Consider the following 19,015-nt stretch of genomic DNA (forward strand, 5'->3'; position numbering starts at 1 on the left):
TACAAATGTATCAAATTTAGCATCCTTTCCTCTTCAGCCATAGCCTGTCCCCAAAAAGTGGGCAGATGATACTTTCAACGCAATACATCTAGCTTTATTAAATGTCAGATCTTTGGCAGGAAAAGTCTTCCTGCCAAAATCAATGATTTTATTATCAAGCACAATCTTGATTTGATTTTAGAACGTCAGAGTGCAACTGTTGTTACTGGCGTAACACCTCCCAACTTCAGTTTTATGAATGACGTTAGAGTGCATAAGAGAGGTGGAGTCATCTGCATATTGTTTAACGATTGCCTCATTTGAATGTAGTTGATTTCCTTCTTCCTTCTCCTGCATTTAGTTAACTACTGGGTATAATCTTTATTGACTTGATTTAACATTCAATGTATGAAAAGCGATTTGGATAAAAGCGCTATACATTAACGCACAATTTACTATAATTATGGACAGACTCAGCTGGAGGCTGAATGTACTGTAGGTGGTGACAAACAGTCATTATGACGTCTATAAAGATAGACATTGCATTAATAATTTGGAACTGGACAGTAAGTCCATATCAGGTACAGGATATGTAGGATACGGTTTCCAAACTAGTTCATATACCATTGCCCAATTTCATCTGATCAATGGAGGACATTATACAACATATGAAATCCTCCTACTGCTTTTTCAAAAATGTTTCACTGTCTACAGATCTTGTACAAATTGTCAACACATCTCTTTTCCCAGGTTATTTCCCAGAAGCCCTGAAAACTGCAGTCATCAAGCCACTCTTAAAAATAATCATCTGGACCAGTGCTTCCCAAACGGTGTGGCTAGGCAGTAGGCACACTGCAGTGGGGTGCTGTGAGACAATCCCATGTGTGCCGTGGGATTTAGTTACAACTACCCTCTGTTATTGCAATATATACTATTAAATATGTAATTGTTAGACAGGTGACAGGTTCATTTGTTGACCTGGCATCCTATAGTTTGCACAGATTATTTATTTATTTATTTATTTATAGAAACTCAAACATCAAACGCAGGAGACAAGGTTCACAACTAATTATTTACTTGAATGAATAACAATGAACAAGCACACACTGTATATAGCCTCACGTAGCCAGCCTTCATCTGCCTTTGCAATGCATGTTGCCCCAAGTCTGGCCCCTCTCAATTGTGGGAGGACTTCACGGCCGAAATGGCGAGGGCTAATACAATACAATACAACCATAAATCTCCAACACTGAAACACTTAAGTCTTAACCCATTTAGACCTGAGGAACGATTCTAAAGAAAACTTTCAAATTCGTATTAAAAAAATAAATGCTATTTGGTAACGTGTATGAGACACAGGTAGCTCCCAGTATGAAAGGTAAAACAAGTACAAGTTACACCAGGTCTAAACTCTAAATGGGTACTGATGGAACCTGACACTACACTCACCCAGGCCAGCACTAAACACACACATAACAAGAACACAGTCTTTATAGTCTCATCAGCCAGTCAAGGCTCAACTGTACAGGTGATGCACTCAGGGCAATCAGACTCTCGGCCTCAGGGAGAGGGGATCAGCTGAGGGAAATTAAAATAGGAGCAGGGCATGGGAGGGGCAGGAGCAAAACAGCGATACACAGGGAGGAACTGATTTTGACTTGACCTTTGGTCTGCCATGGGCACAAAAAGTTTGAAAACAACGATTAGGCCCATAACAAACCTCCCATTTTTATGTAAAATATTTTTTTTAAAGCCGTCTTTCATGAACTGAACAACTTCTTGGCACTAAACAATGGCTTTGATATCTTCTGCCACGCTTTGTGTGCTTTTTCGTTGCACGATAACAAAAATAGCAGATTTAAGTAGGATGAAGCATTCCTCCTTTCTGCAACAACAGACCAAAATAGTGTCATACAGGTTATATTTGGTTGCAATGTAATTCTGGGGACTGAGGGAATGTTTGTCTTTTATATTAACTTGAATCACAGAAGTGTCATTGTGAATAGTTATGAGAGAGAGCAATGTATGCATACAAAAGAAAAATGTTATTTTGAAACTTTTCACATCAGAGAATGAAGTTTTGATAGATGCCCTCCAAATGTTGATGTCTTTCCTCTAATTATACTTACGTGCTTCTTTCTGAAGAATTTACCTATTACCCCTCTTACATTTATCTTTCATCTGAAGCCATTTATATTCTCCTTTTTCTGGTTCACTTTTCCTCGTTTGTCTCTACAGTCTATCATTTTTATTCAGAAGCTCAGTTTTTTTAGCCCTCGCTATCAAATTTCTCAAGCTGTGCGTCTCTACTTTTAAGTTGAATCTCCTCATCTTTCTGTATCACCTTAGTAAGGTTATTTCCTTTGCTGATGAAATCTACAGTATAATGATTCTGTTTTTGCGCTTCAATTCATTTTTTACCTTCAATGTTCAACCGAGAAAGCATTGTCACTGTTTGAGTGACAAGTGAACAAAGTGTTGAAACTGGATGTTTTTAATCCCCAAAATGTTGCCCTAACCCGTAAACCAATCCATAACCCTAACGCTGTGGCCAGAACTTTGAACACTGACATGCAAGCGGTTGTCCTCCTCAATCAGTGAGTGTGTGTCATTCACTTATATGACTGCCTTTATTCATGCTGCCAGTGCCACCTGTACTACTTTACCTGGTCCATAATCACAAAAACCATAGCATGCATATTCTAGGCATGTCATAAATAATAGGCAAACATTCTGTGAAAGTAAATGATCTACACACTCATATTGGATGCCAACACAAGTTGGGAGATTGTAGTTTGGCTATTTTCAGCGAAGAGATTTGGTATAGAGGGGAAAAAAGAGAGGAATACATTATAGAACCCCAGGGGACCCAGTCAATGAAGTATATGGTTTAAGTGGTTAAGGTGTCTCTAACTTGTCGTCTCTCTCTCTGACATGATGTCCAGTCGACTGACTCTAGGATTTCAGGTTGTCACGGTTTCTGTGTCACATCGACCTGCAAATTATTCTCCTATTCAGCTGTTTTTCAGTGTTCTCCACAACAGTCTGTTCCGCATTTCCGCAGCCTAGAATATTTAACTTTACTTCTATTCACTCATAGGCATACAAGACAAACATTAGCTGATTATCTATGCATAGAGAACTGCCTACCATCCCACCAAGTGTATGTTGTTCCCTCTCAATGAGAAAGATATGGTACTGTAGGTACTGTTTGTTCTTGGTAAAGTGCAATAGTTGCATGATTTTTGTCTTTTGATAATGTCCCCAAAAATCATATGGTTTCTTCACCAAGCTGGAAGTATTTACAATTTCCAGAAAATCTAATTCTTAGTTCTGAGACGATCAACACCTCCCACACTTCCATTATGCTACAGTCCTTGACTGATTCATTTTGTGACTCTTTATGTTGAAGAATCCTTTCAATTTGACAAAATTACTCTCCTCTAAAACGTGGGAAGGTTTTGGATCATTATCACATGACATGAGAGGCACTGGTGACCTTGTTAAACCAGTATAATAATCAAGTGTCATTACAAAATGAAATATACATTAGTTGTATTGAACATCACACCCACTCTGACAAGTGAATTAACTATATAAGTTACTGTAGGCCTATACAAATTAGCAAGTTTTAAGAGTAGCCTATGTGTGGGTTGGGGGGTTTATGCTACTCTATTTATTGTATTGTAATTAATGTATTTAACATAAATTTTGTATAATTTCTATCTATCTATCCATCCATCCATCCATCCATCCGGTATTTTCCTTTGTAACTCATAACTGAGTGAGTGCTAATAGATAACATGCTGAAAGAGGGAATATAGGAGAAGAGAAGAGAAGAGAAGAGAAGAGAAACAGAGCCGTTTCATTACATTTTTAAGATCCACTCAATGACAGCTGTATACGTAAGTAAAGCAAGCGGGCCGGTATACAGTACAGTAGTTCACCAGGCTGCTGCTGTCAAACCACAGTATGTTCTGTGTCAAAGGTGTGTATCCTCACCACCTGCTTACATCCTGAGGGGGGGGTGTAAACATATTGCACTATATGTTCTTCAGCTTGCAACAAGACGTTCAACGAAACACATCACACCCTAACAGAGTCCTGTGAGACCTGCTTTCTGTAACCTACTGCAGGAAAAAAGCTTTGTTCAACCACGTAAACGCTGTGGAGGCAGGCTATACTTTGTTATACTTCAAATAGTGAAAATGACAGATCTACAAGGCCACAACTCAAGCCAGTGTGATCACGTTGTGAGCTTGAAATATTCATGTGAAAACTGAGCGGTGCCTGAGCTCCATTACGCAGCTATGTGTGTCCCTACGAAAGCTCAAAGCAACAACTAAAAGAACGTCACCAACTGAATACTCTACACATCTTGGACTTGAGGCGCATTTATACTGTAGGTGCTACAATGCTACAATGAGAGCACAGGGTGCTGTGTCAAGTAGCACACATCTATCTGCATTGAGGATTGCGCAGGACTACATTTTTGCAGTTAGTGCACGGTCGCTCTAATCATCAGGAGTTTAGTGAGGGTTATCTCAGCCTGGCTGAACGACCAGTTTTCTGGATAATGACAACATAGTGTTCCCTGGGTGAACTCTTCAGCTGCACCTCCTTATACAGTAGTACGGTACTAGGATATTCTAGAGTAATCTGCCTGGAAAAATAGGGTGGGGGGTCCCCACATGACAGTGAAGTGACAATTTAAGGACTTTTAAAATATTTTTAATAAAAGAAAGAAAGAAAAAGACCATTACTGCATCAAAAGTAATCAATCAATCAACAAACTATACTATAGAAACTGGTGAAATATTGGCCAAATTGTCAAATACTAGACTGGTGCCTGTCTGTAGAGCATTGAGTCGGTAACGATGAAGTTGGAGATTCATGCCCCACCCGGCTATGTAATGTGGTGACACTTTATACATGCATGCATTTATACAGTAGATAGATATAAGAAAATAGCCCATCTACGAGGCGTTGTGACTTGTGAGGTCTGTTATTTTCACAATATTTATCTGTGGAACCGAGTCAAACTACAGAAAATGTAATGCCTCAACTCTATACAAGTGCTTGTCAGGGTGGGGGGGTCCCCAGTTCAAATATGATTGAGAACCACTGGCCTACCTCCTCTGTCAGAAGGTAACCTCGCATCACCAGGCTTTCCACTGCAAAGTCAGCAGCAGGATATCTCAGAAAGTCATGAACGGATTTGCACACTTTGTGGAGAGCTGGTCATGGGCCAAGCAACAATGGATTAAACTTGTCAAAGCTGATTGGCCAGAAATGTGCATAACTTCAGGGTGGATTCACATAACCCCACAACCCAAAGGGGTTTTCTCCTTTCCTCTGTGTCTGTGAGCAATGCACCTACAGTGAAATTCCTTCAAAGATACTTGGCCAATAAGATTCAGATTCCTTGGCCAATAAGGTGGCAAACCCTATGCTGCAGTGAATTACCATGAAAACACAAAACAACCCTAGGCTATACGTATTATTATTGTAGAACTAGTGCTTCTGTAGTTCCCTTCCCTGTACCATTTAGGCCTATTTGGAAACAGTTATACAATTAGACTTGTTTTATTTGTTGTTGTTGTTAATAATCAAATAAGGAAATGTTGTATGATGAATTTCATGGAATAAAAAAAAATGTAAAAAAAAATACAAATAAATAATTATGTACAGTATATATATATATATATATATTCCATGAGATGACAAGCACTTAACATCTATTTCATGGAGAGTGACTACATTTTGCACAGGATCCGGCCAAGAAATCACCTTCTTTACATAAGAACTACAACTCGATGTGTTGTCAGGGTCTAACCACCAGGTGACACTGTTGCTCAAAAAGTAATTTAACATCAACCCAAACAACCAAACTCTAATCACAGTTACATTACTTATAGGCTACTTGATACCATTGCCATACTTGACTTGTAAAGAAAACGTTCAAAAGTCAACCCATTGATTTGACATAATCACCAATTCCAATTTCTTGAAAACGTACAGTATGTTTGTAAATGATTTAATGTCAACAAGTTACTATACACTTTTTGTAAGAAAATCTTCATTCATAGCTGCGCCAGTGGTGGAAAGTAACTAAGTACATGTACTCAAGTACTGTACTAAGTTTTATTTTATTTTTATTTGTTTTACTTTACTGGAGTATTTGAAGTTTTCCATACATTTCCCCCATTACGTCCCAGAGGCAGATATATACTTTATAGTCCACTACAATTATTAGAAAACTTCAGTTAGTAGTTACTTTGTAAAACAGCCTACATTAACCACTTCAGACCCATACACTTTGGCTATTTGAAAATAGACGATTTACAAGCTCACAACGCTTCGCAAAGCAACACGTTGTGAGATTGTATCTGCTACTCTCTAAGGATCGTATTCTGGAAACTTGTGAAATGGGACATTGTGCATACTGAGTACTTTTATCTTGATGGCAATAATGTTGTACTTTTACTCAAGTACATTTTGAATACTGGTACTTGTAACTAAGTATTTCTACATTGTGGTATATTGCTACTTTTACAGGAGTACTTCTTGCACTAGAGTGTTGGTAGGCTATCCAGTACCCACCCCCACCCCCCCTACTCAAATTATTCACACAGTGCTTTGCCCCCTTACATTTCTTCCAAATTTAATTTCGTAAAAAATGGTCTAAACCTCAGATCAAATGTCTGGTTACGATGTGTAGTACCCAGCCTTCAAATCTGAGGGGGGTCAAAACTAAGTGTCTCGCTTCCTTTGGCCCCTGGTCGTGGAATGACCTGCAATCCAGACTAAAATTGGCCTTGAAAGTTCCTTTGAGAAGTTTCAAAAGGATCATCTTAAATGTACAGTCCAACACCTGCACGGATGTGTACTAGCCTTTGCATAGGCCCATATATTTATTTATTTATTTCCCATCTTTAATGTACTTGTGTACTTTTTCTGTGCAAAATGTACTGTGCCCGGTTATTGTTAGTGTACCAATTTGGAGTATTGTTGTATATATTGTATAGGTTTATGGAGGTATTGTCATGGATTTAGTATTGGCTGTTGTATAATTTGACATGTACGATGTAGCTTTGAAGTGTAATTTTGTTTCTGCCACTTGGCCAGTACCCACTTGCAAAAGAGACTCAGTCTTAATGTGTTTTTACTGGTTAAATAAAGGTAAAAAAAAAAAAAAAAAACTGTAATAATACAATTTATATAGCACCTTTCTGGGTACTCAAAGTTGCTATATTTGTATATGTACTGTATATCCAGAAGTATTCAACAGGTTCATATTGTACTACTTTGGTGGTTCTGGGGATCTAACCTGTTACCTTTGTGGTTCTGGGGATCTAACCTGTTACCTTTGTGCTCAGACATGGTGGTTCTGGTGGTTCTGGGGATCTAACCTGTTACCTTTGTGCTCAGACATGAAGTTCAGTCCATAGCCTATAAGTCAGTCTATAAAACAAATGTGTATTGTATTGATTTACCACTGTGTGTAAGGCAAGGCTGTTCCAGACCATGTGGTTCATGTAAGCCATATTAATCAACGCGCTATCTGCAGTGACATCGGTTGTACACGAATAAATCTATCTGCAATGTAAAGCTGTCAGTGTATAGGCTACTGTATCCGCTCCCAGCACAGGGCGTCTGATCAGATTGGGGACCTGCTGATCAGATTGAGACCACATGTACCCCTAGCCTTGACTTGGTAGCACTGACAAATGTGCGGCGGGACGGCCACAACAAGCTGCGCACTCAGCAGGGGTGATTATTACATTTAATCACTGGCCCCCTATCGCCAACCCTTACGCAGTCCAGCCAGGAACCTCGCCCCAAGGTTTGATTTACCCGCCCTCTTCCTGAGGAAAAATCTCATTCACGAGACGGATTGCTGAGCGGGTCTCTCCGACCGGCCCTATAAATCATTCTTTAATCAGAGGGCTCTGAGATTGGGCGCAGACACCCACGGGAGCCAACGCTGACACCTCAACTCCTCCCCGCCCCATGTGCGTCTCTCTGCACTCTTCTGGAGTTTTCCCTTTTTCCCCTCCTTGCTCTTCTGGCTCGTCTCCGCTTGTATCAGTCATGTTGAGAGTGAGAGGGATGACCTGGGCGGGCACCAGGCCCCCCCACCCTCTGCTCTTTCCACTAAACACTCCCACCCAAAGTCCAACATGACAAGGGCCGAGATTTCTGACCTCAAGTAGATACAGTATAGGAGGAAACAAGAAAGACTCCTAACTTCTAATCAATCATATTTGGTGAAGGCACCTTGAGGAACTAGTATATTTTAATATTCAAGACTGACTGCAGACCTCAAGGTTTACATCCAGCAAATCCTGAATAAGCATTATTTATTATTGGTGGTACTTGTGAACCTCTTTAAGTACAAACAGCAGCCCATCCCCGAGGCTTCTACTGCTGCTGAACTTCTTACTCTTTTGGATAACAATCCCCATATTACAAGTCGCTGCTCATGTCTGTCGACATGAGCAGTGAGCATGCCTAATTATCTCTGCCAGGAGATCTAGTTTTCAACCATGTGTGTGTGTCTGTCCACAGCTAATCATGCACACTACTAGAAAAGATGATCAGTGTCATATTTCTTGTGCACAGTGAAAGCAGGCCAAGGACCTCAATTCTAGAATATCTTTCAGACAACTATGACAACTATGACATTTTTGTGAATGAATAATCACAGAGCACGCTATGGGAGGATTTTAAGACTGTGATTTGGTGTCACATTGATGAAAGTATATTTTGGTGTGAATTTTACATTGACTTGTGCAGTACAGCCCTATAAAGGTTAAATGTGGAATGTGGAATTGACATTGGAAGAGTGGAGCGCAGCCTGTATGGAGGCTCAATCCCAGACGGGTAACACTCGGTTAAAACTATTGCAATATAATTGGCTGATGAGGGTGTATATCACTCCAGAGAAATTAAATCAATTTAGTGTAGATATTCCAGATACTTGTATCAGATTTGGTAAAGACAAAGGTAAACTTTTCCATTGTCTGTGGGCATGCCCAAGAGTGAAAGAATTCTGGGAAGAAGTAAGGACTGAGATTCAGAAGATATTGTTGATAAATATTGAGCTTGACCCGAAACTGTTTCTATTAGGTCTTTACCCACCTGGCCATAAGATTCAGAGTAGCGAACAAAGATTTCTAGATTTATGTTTACTACAAGCCAAAAGGGCTATAGCTTTATCGTGGAAAAAGATAGGCAAACCCAGTATTGCTCAGTGGTTTAGGGAGCTGTCATTGTGTCTTCCTCTGGAAAGAATCACTTATACTTTGAAAAATAAACAAAAGATGTTTGATAAGATATGGGGACGGTTTATCCAATATATTACGGTTAATGGTGGAAACTGAAAATGTCTAATTGTATTCTCTGTAGCTATTTGGTCTTGTGGCCATAAGGACTCTGTTGTTGTTACCAGTCTAAGTGCCCTTATTTTAATATACTGTATTTATATGTATGTACTGTATGTTTGTTTTGTTTTTTGAGTAATTGTATTGCTGATGTATTATGTATTGTTCTGTTGTATTGTCTGTTTGTACAAAATGTGTGTATGGGCTCCAATTTGTCTTTTTTCCCTCTCGCTCTGCATCTCATGCGAACTGTCTTACATGCACACTATGAGACTATGCTGGCTTGCCACCTTTCAGATAAACACACATTTCAACCCACAAGCAATTACATTTCACTTTAATGCATAATTGATTGTCAATGTGTGTATCCATTATGTCAATAGCACTGCAGTGCTTACCAGTAGTGTGTTCTAGGTTCTTTCAGAGGGCATACGATAATCATCCCCAGCACAACATGCACACAGCCTAGGCTGTATATGCTTGCACGTGGTCAATGGATGAAATGGTTAGCAAATGGTATACACTTTCTTTTCCTCCAAAGGTTACTGCACGGCATACAGCGTATAAGAACACACCACTCGTGCTTACTTCTTACTGACTCATAAAGCAATACAAACCTCACATGTACATTTCACTACGTCATAACTGACACAAGGAATTAATAGACTCATTACACAGAATAATTAATAACATGAATCTGTTCAGAATTATGTACGGGATCTACTGACATTGGAGCTGGGAGGGTAATTCACATGCATTGCAAAGTTGGATCCAGGGACCATCAGGGTTCCTTGAGAGTGTCCCAAATGGACCCTTACAGGTCTGTAACTCGGAGAGTGGACCCTTTGTTACCATTTTGTACGCTCTCAAGAGTTATGGGGGTGCTTGAAATGTAAAAGTTTGCGACTCAATAAATTAGGCTATATAGGCCTAACATTAACATCATGTTTGTCCTAATGATGATAACATAACACACTAACTCAATGTCAAAAGATGTGACTCCATATAGCCTGTCTACACTGTCTGCACTATAATGATCTAATGACAGTCATCCTCCTCAATGTCCTGTGCATTTTCATACATGTGCAATCCCACAAAACACTGTAAACACTGTCATCACAAGACCCAGACAGACGGGAGGATGGAGAGAGGTATAGGGCATGCCTCCAGGCAGACGGGAGGATGGAGAGAGGTATAGGGCATGCCTCCAGGCAGACGGGAGGATGGAGAGAGGTATAGGGCATGCCTCCAGGCAGACGGGAGGATGGAGAGAGGTATAGGGCATGCCTCCAGGCAGACGGGAGGATGGAGAGAGGTATAGGGCATGCCTCCAGGCAGACGGGAGGATGGAGAGAGGTATAGGGCATGCCTCCAGACAGACGGGAGGATGGAGAGAGGTATAGGGCATGCCTCCAGACAGACGGGAGGATGGAGAGAGGTATAGGGCATGCCTCCAGACAGACGGGAGGATGGAGAGAGGTATAGGGCATGCCTCCAGACAGACGGGAGGATGGAGAGAGGTATAGGGCATGCCTCCAGACAGACGGGAGGATGGAGAGAGGTATAGGGCATGCCTCCAGGCAGACGGGAGGATGGAGAGAGGTATAGGGCATGCCTCCAGGCAGACGGGAGGATGGAGAGAGGTATAGGGCATGCCTCCAGGCAGACGGGAGGATGGAGAGAGGTATAGGGCATGCCTCCAGGCAGACGGGAGGATGGAGAGAGGTATAGGGCATGCCTCCAGGCAGACGGGAGGATGGAGAGAGGTATAGGGCATGCCTCCAGACAGACGGGAGGATGGAGAGAGGTATAGGGCATGCCTCCAGGCAGACGGGAGGATGGAGAGAGGTATAGGGCATGCCTCCAGGCAGACGGGAGGATGGAGAGAGGTATAGGGCATGCCTCCAGGCAGACGGGAGGATGGAGAGAGGTATAGGGCATGACAGACGGGAGGATGGAGAGAGGTATAGGGCATGCCTCCAGGCAGACGGGAGGATGGAGAGAGGTATAGGGCATGCCTCCAGGCAGCGATTTGTGCTCTACTGTGTGCTGCTTTTTAGATGATTTCTTAGACCGGCAATCAGTATACAATCAAATGTATCAACCAAAAAGCACTGATTTACAGGATCTCACATAGTAGGCTTTGAGTGGTAAAACTTGCAGTAGTGTCAAATACACAAAATACAGACAAGGCATTTAGATCGAACATAAGCATGAAAACATCATCTTTGCATAACCAAACACACTTACTGTCAATGGACGCACAACCTCTCACAACAACTCTGCAGTGAAGAATGAACTGGTGCTTGCATACTGTGTGGCTTGATTAACTGAGTGAAATACACCTGCTGGTGTCATAGTGACCTAATTAACTCAATAAACTTCACCTGCTTGTGAAAGCCACCACTCTAGGAGGGGGGAGGGGTGAGTGTGGACTAAACTGTTCTGGCCTTTTTAACAATACTATATCTAAAAGTCAGGTTTAAATAGGCTATAGGATATATCAAAGTATAAGCAAGCACACTCTTTTTTGGTTGTAACCTATAGTAGGCCACGTCTAGGATCGCTGTTAAGCTCCAATACAGACAGGTTAATATTGTTTACACTGGAAACGTTTATCTTGAGGGAAACACTAAAACACTTGCAGGGGTGCCCAAAAGTACATCACAAAGGCTGTGCAGGTAGACCACATGATGCCCCTAAAAATATATAATTTAAATATAAAAAGGCATCTGCCACTTGAATTAAGGTGACTTGACTTGATTGATTGACATAAAAAGGGCCTGCTCAAACCCACAATGCAATGTCTTCTTTGTTTTCAAGAGTGTTGTGCACAAATGTCAGTAGCATTACAAAGTTATGTACCAAAAGGAAGAAAAAAATAATTCCATTTGTACCCTTCTATTATATGTAACATCAGCGCCATTATTAGGTATATTTTTTTAAACTATTTTCAGCAATGGGATAAAAAACTTTTGGTGGGTAGATCTCGTTTAGCTGGACATTTTGAAAGTAGCTCTGAAGTCAAAAAACTGTGGGCGCCCATGACATAGTGTAACTGGCCTTTTTTAACATGACATTAGAGTAGACTAGAATAGACAGTCACAATGCTGCTACATTTAAACATGTATTGCGCTGCAGATCACTATAAAACCACAATGTAATCACAAAAAGATAAAGGTATCCAATGGGTTATGCTGAGTGAGAATCACTACCATCATCAAACCGCATCCACCAATAATGGTGGCGAAAGAAGGACCATGGACAGCGCCTCGAGCGAGCAACCCAGCACCTTCAGGTCCGTGGACAGCGCCGCGAGCAGCCCAGCACCTTCAGGTCCGTGGACAGCGCCGCGAGCAGCGCAGCACCTTCAGGACCGTGGACAGCGCCTCGAGCAGCCCAGCACCTTCAGGACCATGGACAGCGCCTGTAGCAGCCCAGCACCTTCAGGTCCGTGGACAGCGCCGCGAACAGGCGCAGGCTAGCCCTGCAGCTTTAGGACCATGGACAGAGGTCGTGCAAACGCAACACAACGCACAGCACTGCTCTAGTCTACACAACACTACACTACCGGTAGGTTATAAACTTAACTACAAAATGAATCCAGATTGTTCGCGTTTGCTAGCGCTAGGGGGTTCAGTGAACTCCCTGAACACACCCAAACTTTACATATACTACTGTGGTGTGTGAAGGCATTAATTAAAATCAGTGGACGTGCAGCTGGTTATAGACCATGCCAGTGTAAACTATATTTCCTCTTTGGAAACCAACGACTTTTTGAATTCATCTCAGTGTTCTTGTCATGTTGACAGTCTAATGTAGAACAATTTTGGGGGACTGCTTTCGGAAATGCAATGCTCTGACGTCATGGCGTGGAAATATTTCCCTCTCGCTGAGGCGTTGGAGCCGACAGTCTGGAGAAGTTACCGAAGAGAGCGCAACTCGCTTGTTCTCCACTGGTGCGTAATGGCAGGGCTACACACTCAAGAATTTGGGGAATTCGGAGACTATCATTTTAAAACCACTGAGCAGTGATGGATAATTATGTGTTCGTGTATTAATGGACCGAAGGAGAAATGGAGACCGACGGGGAAAGTACGCGGGATTCTGTTGGCACGCATCCACAATTAGGCTAAGTGATGGAAGTGTAGACTGACTAACACATCAATTAAAATATGTACCAATTGTCTGTTTTCAATTCTGAAGCGCGCAAAATTCCCAGCCACGGGGGAATGGGTTAAAAACCAACAGAGAGCAAGGTACGCAAAAATCAACTTGGAAAAACATGCTATCCATATCCATGGAGAGATGGCATGCGTGCTCCTCAGTCGAGTTGTGCCGTCCTCCCACAGGCTCATAAGGACATGCATATGTTTATTATCCTTCTTTCTCACGTATTTGTGCTACTGTGTGCTATTTTCCTCTGATACAATCATGCAAAATTCAGGTGATCCAGCGCCTAGTTGTCGGCACGTCCCGGTCGATGGAGGCAAAAGGCGCCTTCAGAAATCTTTCTCCTGCGTTTTGCCTTTCAGCAGAGGAGAGAGCGGCGACGCGTCTCGTCAGAAAACAGATAAAAGCAGACCCCACATGTCACCTCGGAATAACACGACGAGCCCTCCTCTCGGTAACGTGAAGTTTGGGAATAAAAAGTTGCCGAATGCAATCATAGTTGGTGTGAAAAAGGGCGGCACCAGGGCTGTGCTGGAGTTCATACGAATCCATCCAGATGTGCGGGCAGTGGGCACCGAGACGCACTTTTTCGACAGGAACTATGACCGAGGTCTGGACTGGTACAGGTAAACATTATAATACCGTCCGTCAGTAACCTCTATGGTGCAGGTATAGGGGGTGGAAGAATAGATTGCCATGCCTTTTTATTTTATTAAAAAAACATTTAATGTATTACTCGAGAATTATTTCCATATGTTAAATGCAGGCTCAGTCAATGCGTGTGGAAATATATGGATACAAAACATTAATTGAATATGTCTGTTTTTAATTTTTTTTAATTTTTTTTGTTATTACATTTTAGGCTAGTTATAACTTTAAACACTTTTTGGTTTATACTTATACACTCTATGTTTATACCTGATAACGCTTAAATAAATATAAGAGCTTCCTACACACATATTCAAATGTGCTGAAGCTGATGGTGAAATTATCACATTTCGTTTAGAGTAGTGGAACACCTTAACTCTTAGAATTACTGTGGGAATTATATTACAGTCATGATATAAATGAGCACATTTTAACATTTGGAAACATAGTTTGAAAGTTGACAATTCTTCAAAATATATATAAGACATTCTCTCAAATGTGTTTACTTCACTAATAATTAGGTGTCAGTCACATATTAATCTGTATCAATATCCCAATACAAAGTGACTGAAAAAACATCTCCACTGCCAGCCTATACCAGCCTATATACGAGAGCCCATCAGTACCTGAACGATTGGAAACCCAGATTGTTGCACCTGGACCAAGATAAACCCCTGAGTTGTGAAGCTTGGTTTCAGAATGCAAAATACTTCAATTCAAAATGTTTTGATTAAGCCTGGTACTCAGTTTTGTTTCTGCCTTCCATCTAGTCTGTTATCAACCAACAGGTGGTAGCAATCAGACAGCAGGCATATGTAATTAGATGACACTGAGCCAATACAGATGATTTATGGCAAAGTCCCTTAGCAATGGGAATTAATGATGATCATTTTAGTTTTTGTATTTCAACAATTTATTTATTTTACTTTGTCTTTAGACACAGATGACGCTCTGGTCCACAGTCTTTGTACAAAGTTTTATCTCACTGACCTTTTTTTCCTTCTTATTTTACTTGTTAAAGGCTTATCCTTCCAAACACTATGATGGCCTAGTTTCTGGAACCTGAAGTGACCCCCACAGGGCCATTATTCTTATGCATACCTAGTGATTTATTATACTTGAACCAGGTCTGATGCACAGGAGCGCTGTCTCCTAGATAAGTCTCCTGTGACAACACACTACTATGACTTTGCTTCAGTGTTCTTATTATCATTGTTTTCATCAGGAAAACTGGGAACGGGCCAATAGAGCTTCGTATAGGGTGGATCTGTGTGCCGTTGCAACTTGCACGGCACACTCCTGGCCTAAATAGAATAATGTAACCATTTCCCATTTGACCGCCAGTCATTGTCTTCTATGCCTCTGAATAACTTAAAACACCTATTGCTTCAAAGTGGTGTATTTATGATTCCGTAAAACACTCCACAAAGACCAATTTATGAAAATGTTGATACAATTATTTTAAAGGATAATTACATTTCTTTGACTGACATTGTTATGTCACCTTCTATTCAGAAGCCTCATGCCGAAGACCCTCGAAAGCCAGATCACCATGGAAAAGACGCCGAGCTACTTTGTGACGAGGGAAACGCCTCGCCGGATCTCTGCCATGTCCCGGGACACCAAGCTCATTGTAGTGGTCCGTGACCCTGTCACCCGCGCAATATCAGACTACACGCAGACTTTATCCAAAACGCCTGACCTACCGAGTTTTCAAGAGCTAGCATTCAGAAACCAGAGCCTGGGCCTGGTGGAGACATCCTGGAATGCCATCCGGATCGGCCTGTATGCTCTTCACTTGGAGAACTGGCTGCGTTACTTCCCCCTGGCCCAGATCCACCTTGTCAGTGGAGAGCGGCTAATCACAGACCCAGCAGGGGAGCTGGCAAGAGTCCAGGACTTCCTGGGGTTGAAACGCATTGTGACGGACAAGCACTTCTACTTCAACCGGACCAAGGGCTTCCCCTGCCTGAAGAAACCCGAGAGCAGCAGCTCGCCCCGCTGCCTGGGCAAGTCCAAGGGTCGAACTCACGTGCAGATAGACAGGGAGGCTATTGAACAACTGCGGGACTTCTATAGGCCTTACAATGTAAAGCTCTATGAGATGGTGGGTCATGATTTCAGATGGGAGTAAACAAGTCTGGGGACTATTTATAAGTGGCACGAGAAAGGCTTTTGTCTTCCATGAACGTACAAAGTCTTTCAAAGTTTTGTTTGCCTACAGGGAATTGAGTGGTATGGAGGATTCAGTATAGCTAAGATGATTTCTGGCAAATTTTGAAGGGAGTTTTTTTGGAGTGACACTAATGAGTAAAGCAAGATCACAGATTGCATAGCGTTTTGATATAGCACAACTGAATTTAGTGACTGCCTGTCAACGTCGATATTCTGTTAGATATACCGGCTAAGCAATATTTCGGCTTCAGCATTTCACAATTTTGTGCTCTTGCCGTATTCTCTCTGCTTAGCTTGGCCATTTGCTGACTGATGTATAAATGGAGAGAAATTCCAGGGAATGAGATTAACTCCTCTTTAAACTTTCCTCACTAATCAAGGCAAGGATTAAAAGCAAGACCTTGGAAAATGTCAGCGACATCTTCAGAGAGGGCTATAATAAGCTTCAGCACTGTGTTGTGAGGTATCTGAAATGTGAAGCACTAAAGCAAATGCTAAGGCACGCAACAAGGACAAGGTACATTTAATCATAATTTTGTACATTACTGTATGTTACGGATACAAATATATTGAATTTACATCATATATAGGATGGAAAGGAGAAGTCACATCATGTATCATGCATGTTTCACTCTGCAATTACTTGCTTACTTTGATTATGCACAATCAATGTTTACGTTTCTCTAGCAAGTACAATGTATTTCCTTGCGTATAGCCTAGGCTCCATGCACTTTCAATTAATGCCATGAAAGGAAGTAAAACCTCAAATAAATACAATGAAGTTCTTTCACCACTCACTCTCAGAAAGTAACTTTGATGCACCTTGACCTTGATATATATTGCATTTCTCAGAAACACATTTTGAGGCTGTTAGCTTTGTCCTGTCCCCAAGGTTTCTTGCCATACGGTTTTCACAATTTCGTACACCACAGGCTCGCTCTCCTTGAAGAAAAATGTCCCGATTGAAAGTTGTATCTCTAGCTGTAAACCCAAACATCCACTTACAACACTATTGTGTGTTTCATCACACCTTTTTCCATCTTTTTTCCACAAATGAAAACATCTCTTTGTTTAAGACTGTTGCAAGTGTTGCATTCAAGCATTCAAGGATAAACAACCCCTTTGCATTAAAACAAGGTTGTGGGTTCGCATGGCTTTGTTGACTAAAGAATTCCAATCACTTCTCAAAGACAAAGGAGGGACAGCCTGGTTGTGGCAGGTTATCAAGTAGATTCCGGGACCAGTTGTCACACGATTGCGCTGAAAAACTTGCTAAATCTGGTTACATGCTATGAATGCTAAAACTAGGCAGCCTGAGGTTGATTCAGGCTTACCAAATGAGAGACAGCCTGGCAGCAAAGAAATCACTTATGATATATGTGCTAAAGGGATGTAGGGACATGTCCCATCAGCTGGAGGAGTGTGAACTGAATGACTAAATCATCAAATATGAGAAAATGATTCAAAGTCCCCTTTTTGTTGAAGTAAATTCAGTTAGCAAAGCTAGGAAAGAGAAAAGCATACCCATTCAAAACCATGATGGATATTTAATAATGTAATATTCAGAGGTTTTAAAAGTCTAAATTCTGCCTAAACCATATATATAATTTGCAAGGAGAAGCCTGTAGAAAAGTTATTGAATAGTCCCCTATCTCCTAAACAGTAAGTATGCGGTAGGCTACAGACTTGTGTTGGTCTAGAAATCTTAAGAACCACAAGGTCAGGCCAAGTTTCCAGTGAAGTTCAAATTGACAAAGCTCTGCTGTGCAACTTTAACCACCACAAATAATATAAACAGAAAGAATGAACTCTAACCAAGTGCATTTATTCTGCCAATGGTGCAGTATTGTTAATTGGATGGATTGGAAGTGGTTTTAATGCATAACATTATAAGTACCTCTCCTGTGTTATCGACATACTGTAAAGTACCTGAGAACTCTACTGCCCTTATCAGCCGGGACTTTAAGCAAAGACATGCACATCATATCTACAGGCTGTCCCTCAACAGTTATTGTATTGCTTGATAAGAATTTTAAGCTGCTTAATTTTGTCATTCCCTGCACCCAAAAAAATGAAACTCCAGGGACCAGGAGTGAGCCTTTAAAAATGGCATCACGCATAGTAAAATCTGCATGTGTTAATTTAACTTATATTGTCCCTTAGGTTCCTTTTGCACACTCAGAGTTCAACTAAGACTGGATATTTTACAGTGCACTCCACCTAATGGCATCTCTTTCAGCGGCCATCTTTCTTCCTGTCCAGACATTCATTAAACTCACAGGACCTCTGGGTTCGGGAGCTTGGAGTGTGGCTCCTCCACCTCTGATGGCCTCCTTGTCACCACACTTGCCAGCAGCTCATTTCTGTGGCCTGTTGAGCACACACAGGTGAGCGTCTAGCCGGCAGCCGATATGAGCGGCACCTCTCTGTATGGCACACATGGGTCCTAATTAGGCCCGAGGGCTGGAGAAGAGCGATCCCTACAACACCCATCAGCCACAGTCTGATTAGACTCTCCCGGTGAAAGGCTCTCCAGAGATTGCCTGCAGGTCAAGTCTCTCTCTCTCTCTCTCTCTCCCCCTCCTCTTTCTCTCCTCTGAGAATATGAATTCTCTCAGCGAACCAGCCCATGCAAATAATTCAGTACTTTGCAT

The 19,015-nt window shown here is 41.6% G+C and overlaps 2 protein-coding genes across 3 annotated transcripts in view; one reads left to right on the forward strand and one right to left on the reverse strand.

Annotated features, from left to right (window-relative positions):
• lrrc4bb (leucine rich repeat containing 4Bb) overlaps nucleotides 1–19,015 on the reverse strand; it is a 53,411-nt gene that overhangs the window by 18,700 nt on the left and 15,696 nt on the right. The window lies entirely within an intron of this gene.
• Nucleotides 13,674–16,320, forward strand: LOC306915253 (heparan sulfate glucosamine 3-O-sulfotransferase 2-like; the record flags this gene model as incomplete). The annotated part of the gene is made up of 2 exons (XM_079492538.1): nucleotides 13,674–14,164; nucleotides 15,702–16,320. 2 exons carry the CDS (start codon nucleotides 13,674–13,676, stop codon nucleotides 16,318–16,320), a joined length of 1,110 nt encoding a protein of 369 aa, XP_079348664.1.

Source organism: Electrona antarctica (assembly GCF_951216825.1).
Source record: "Electrona antarctica genome assembly, chromosome: 22".
NCBI classification, from domain to species: domain Eukaryota; kingdom Metazoa; phylum Chordata; class Actinopteri; order Myctophiformes; family Myctophidae; genus Electrona; species Electrona antarctica.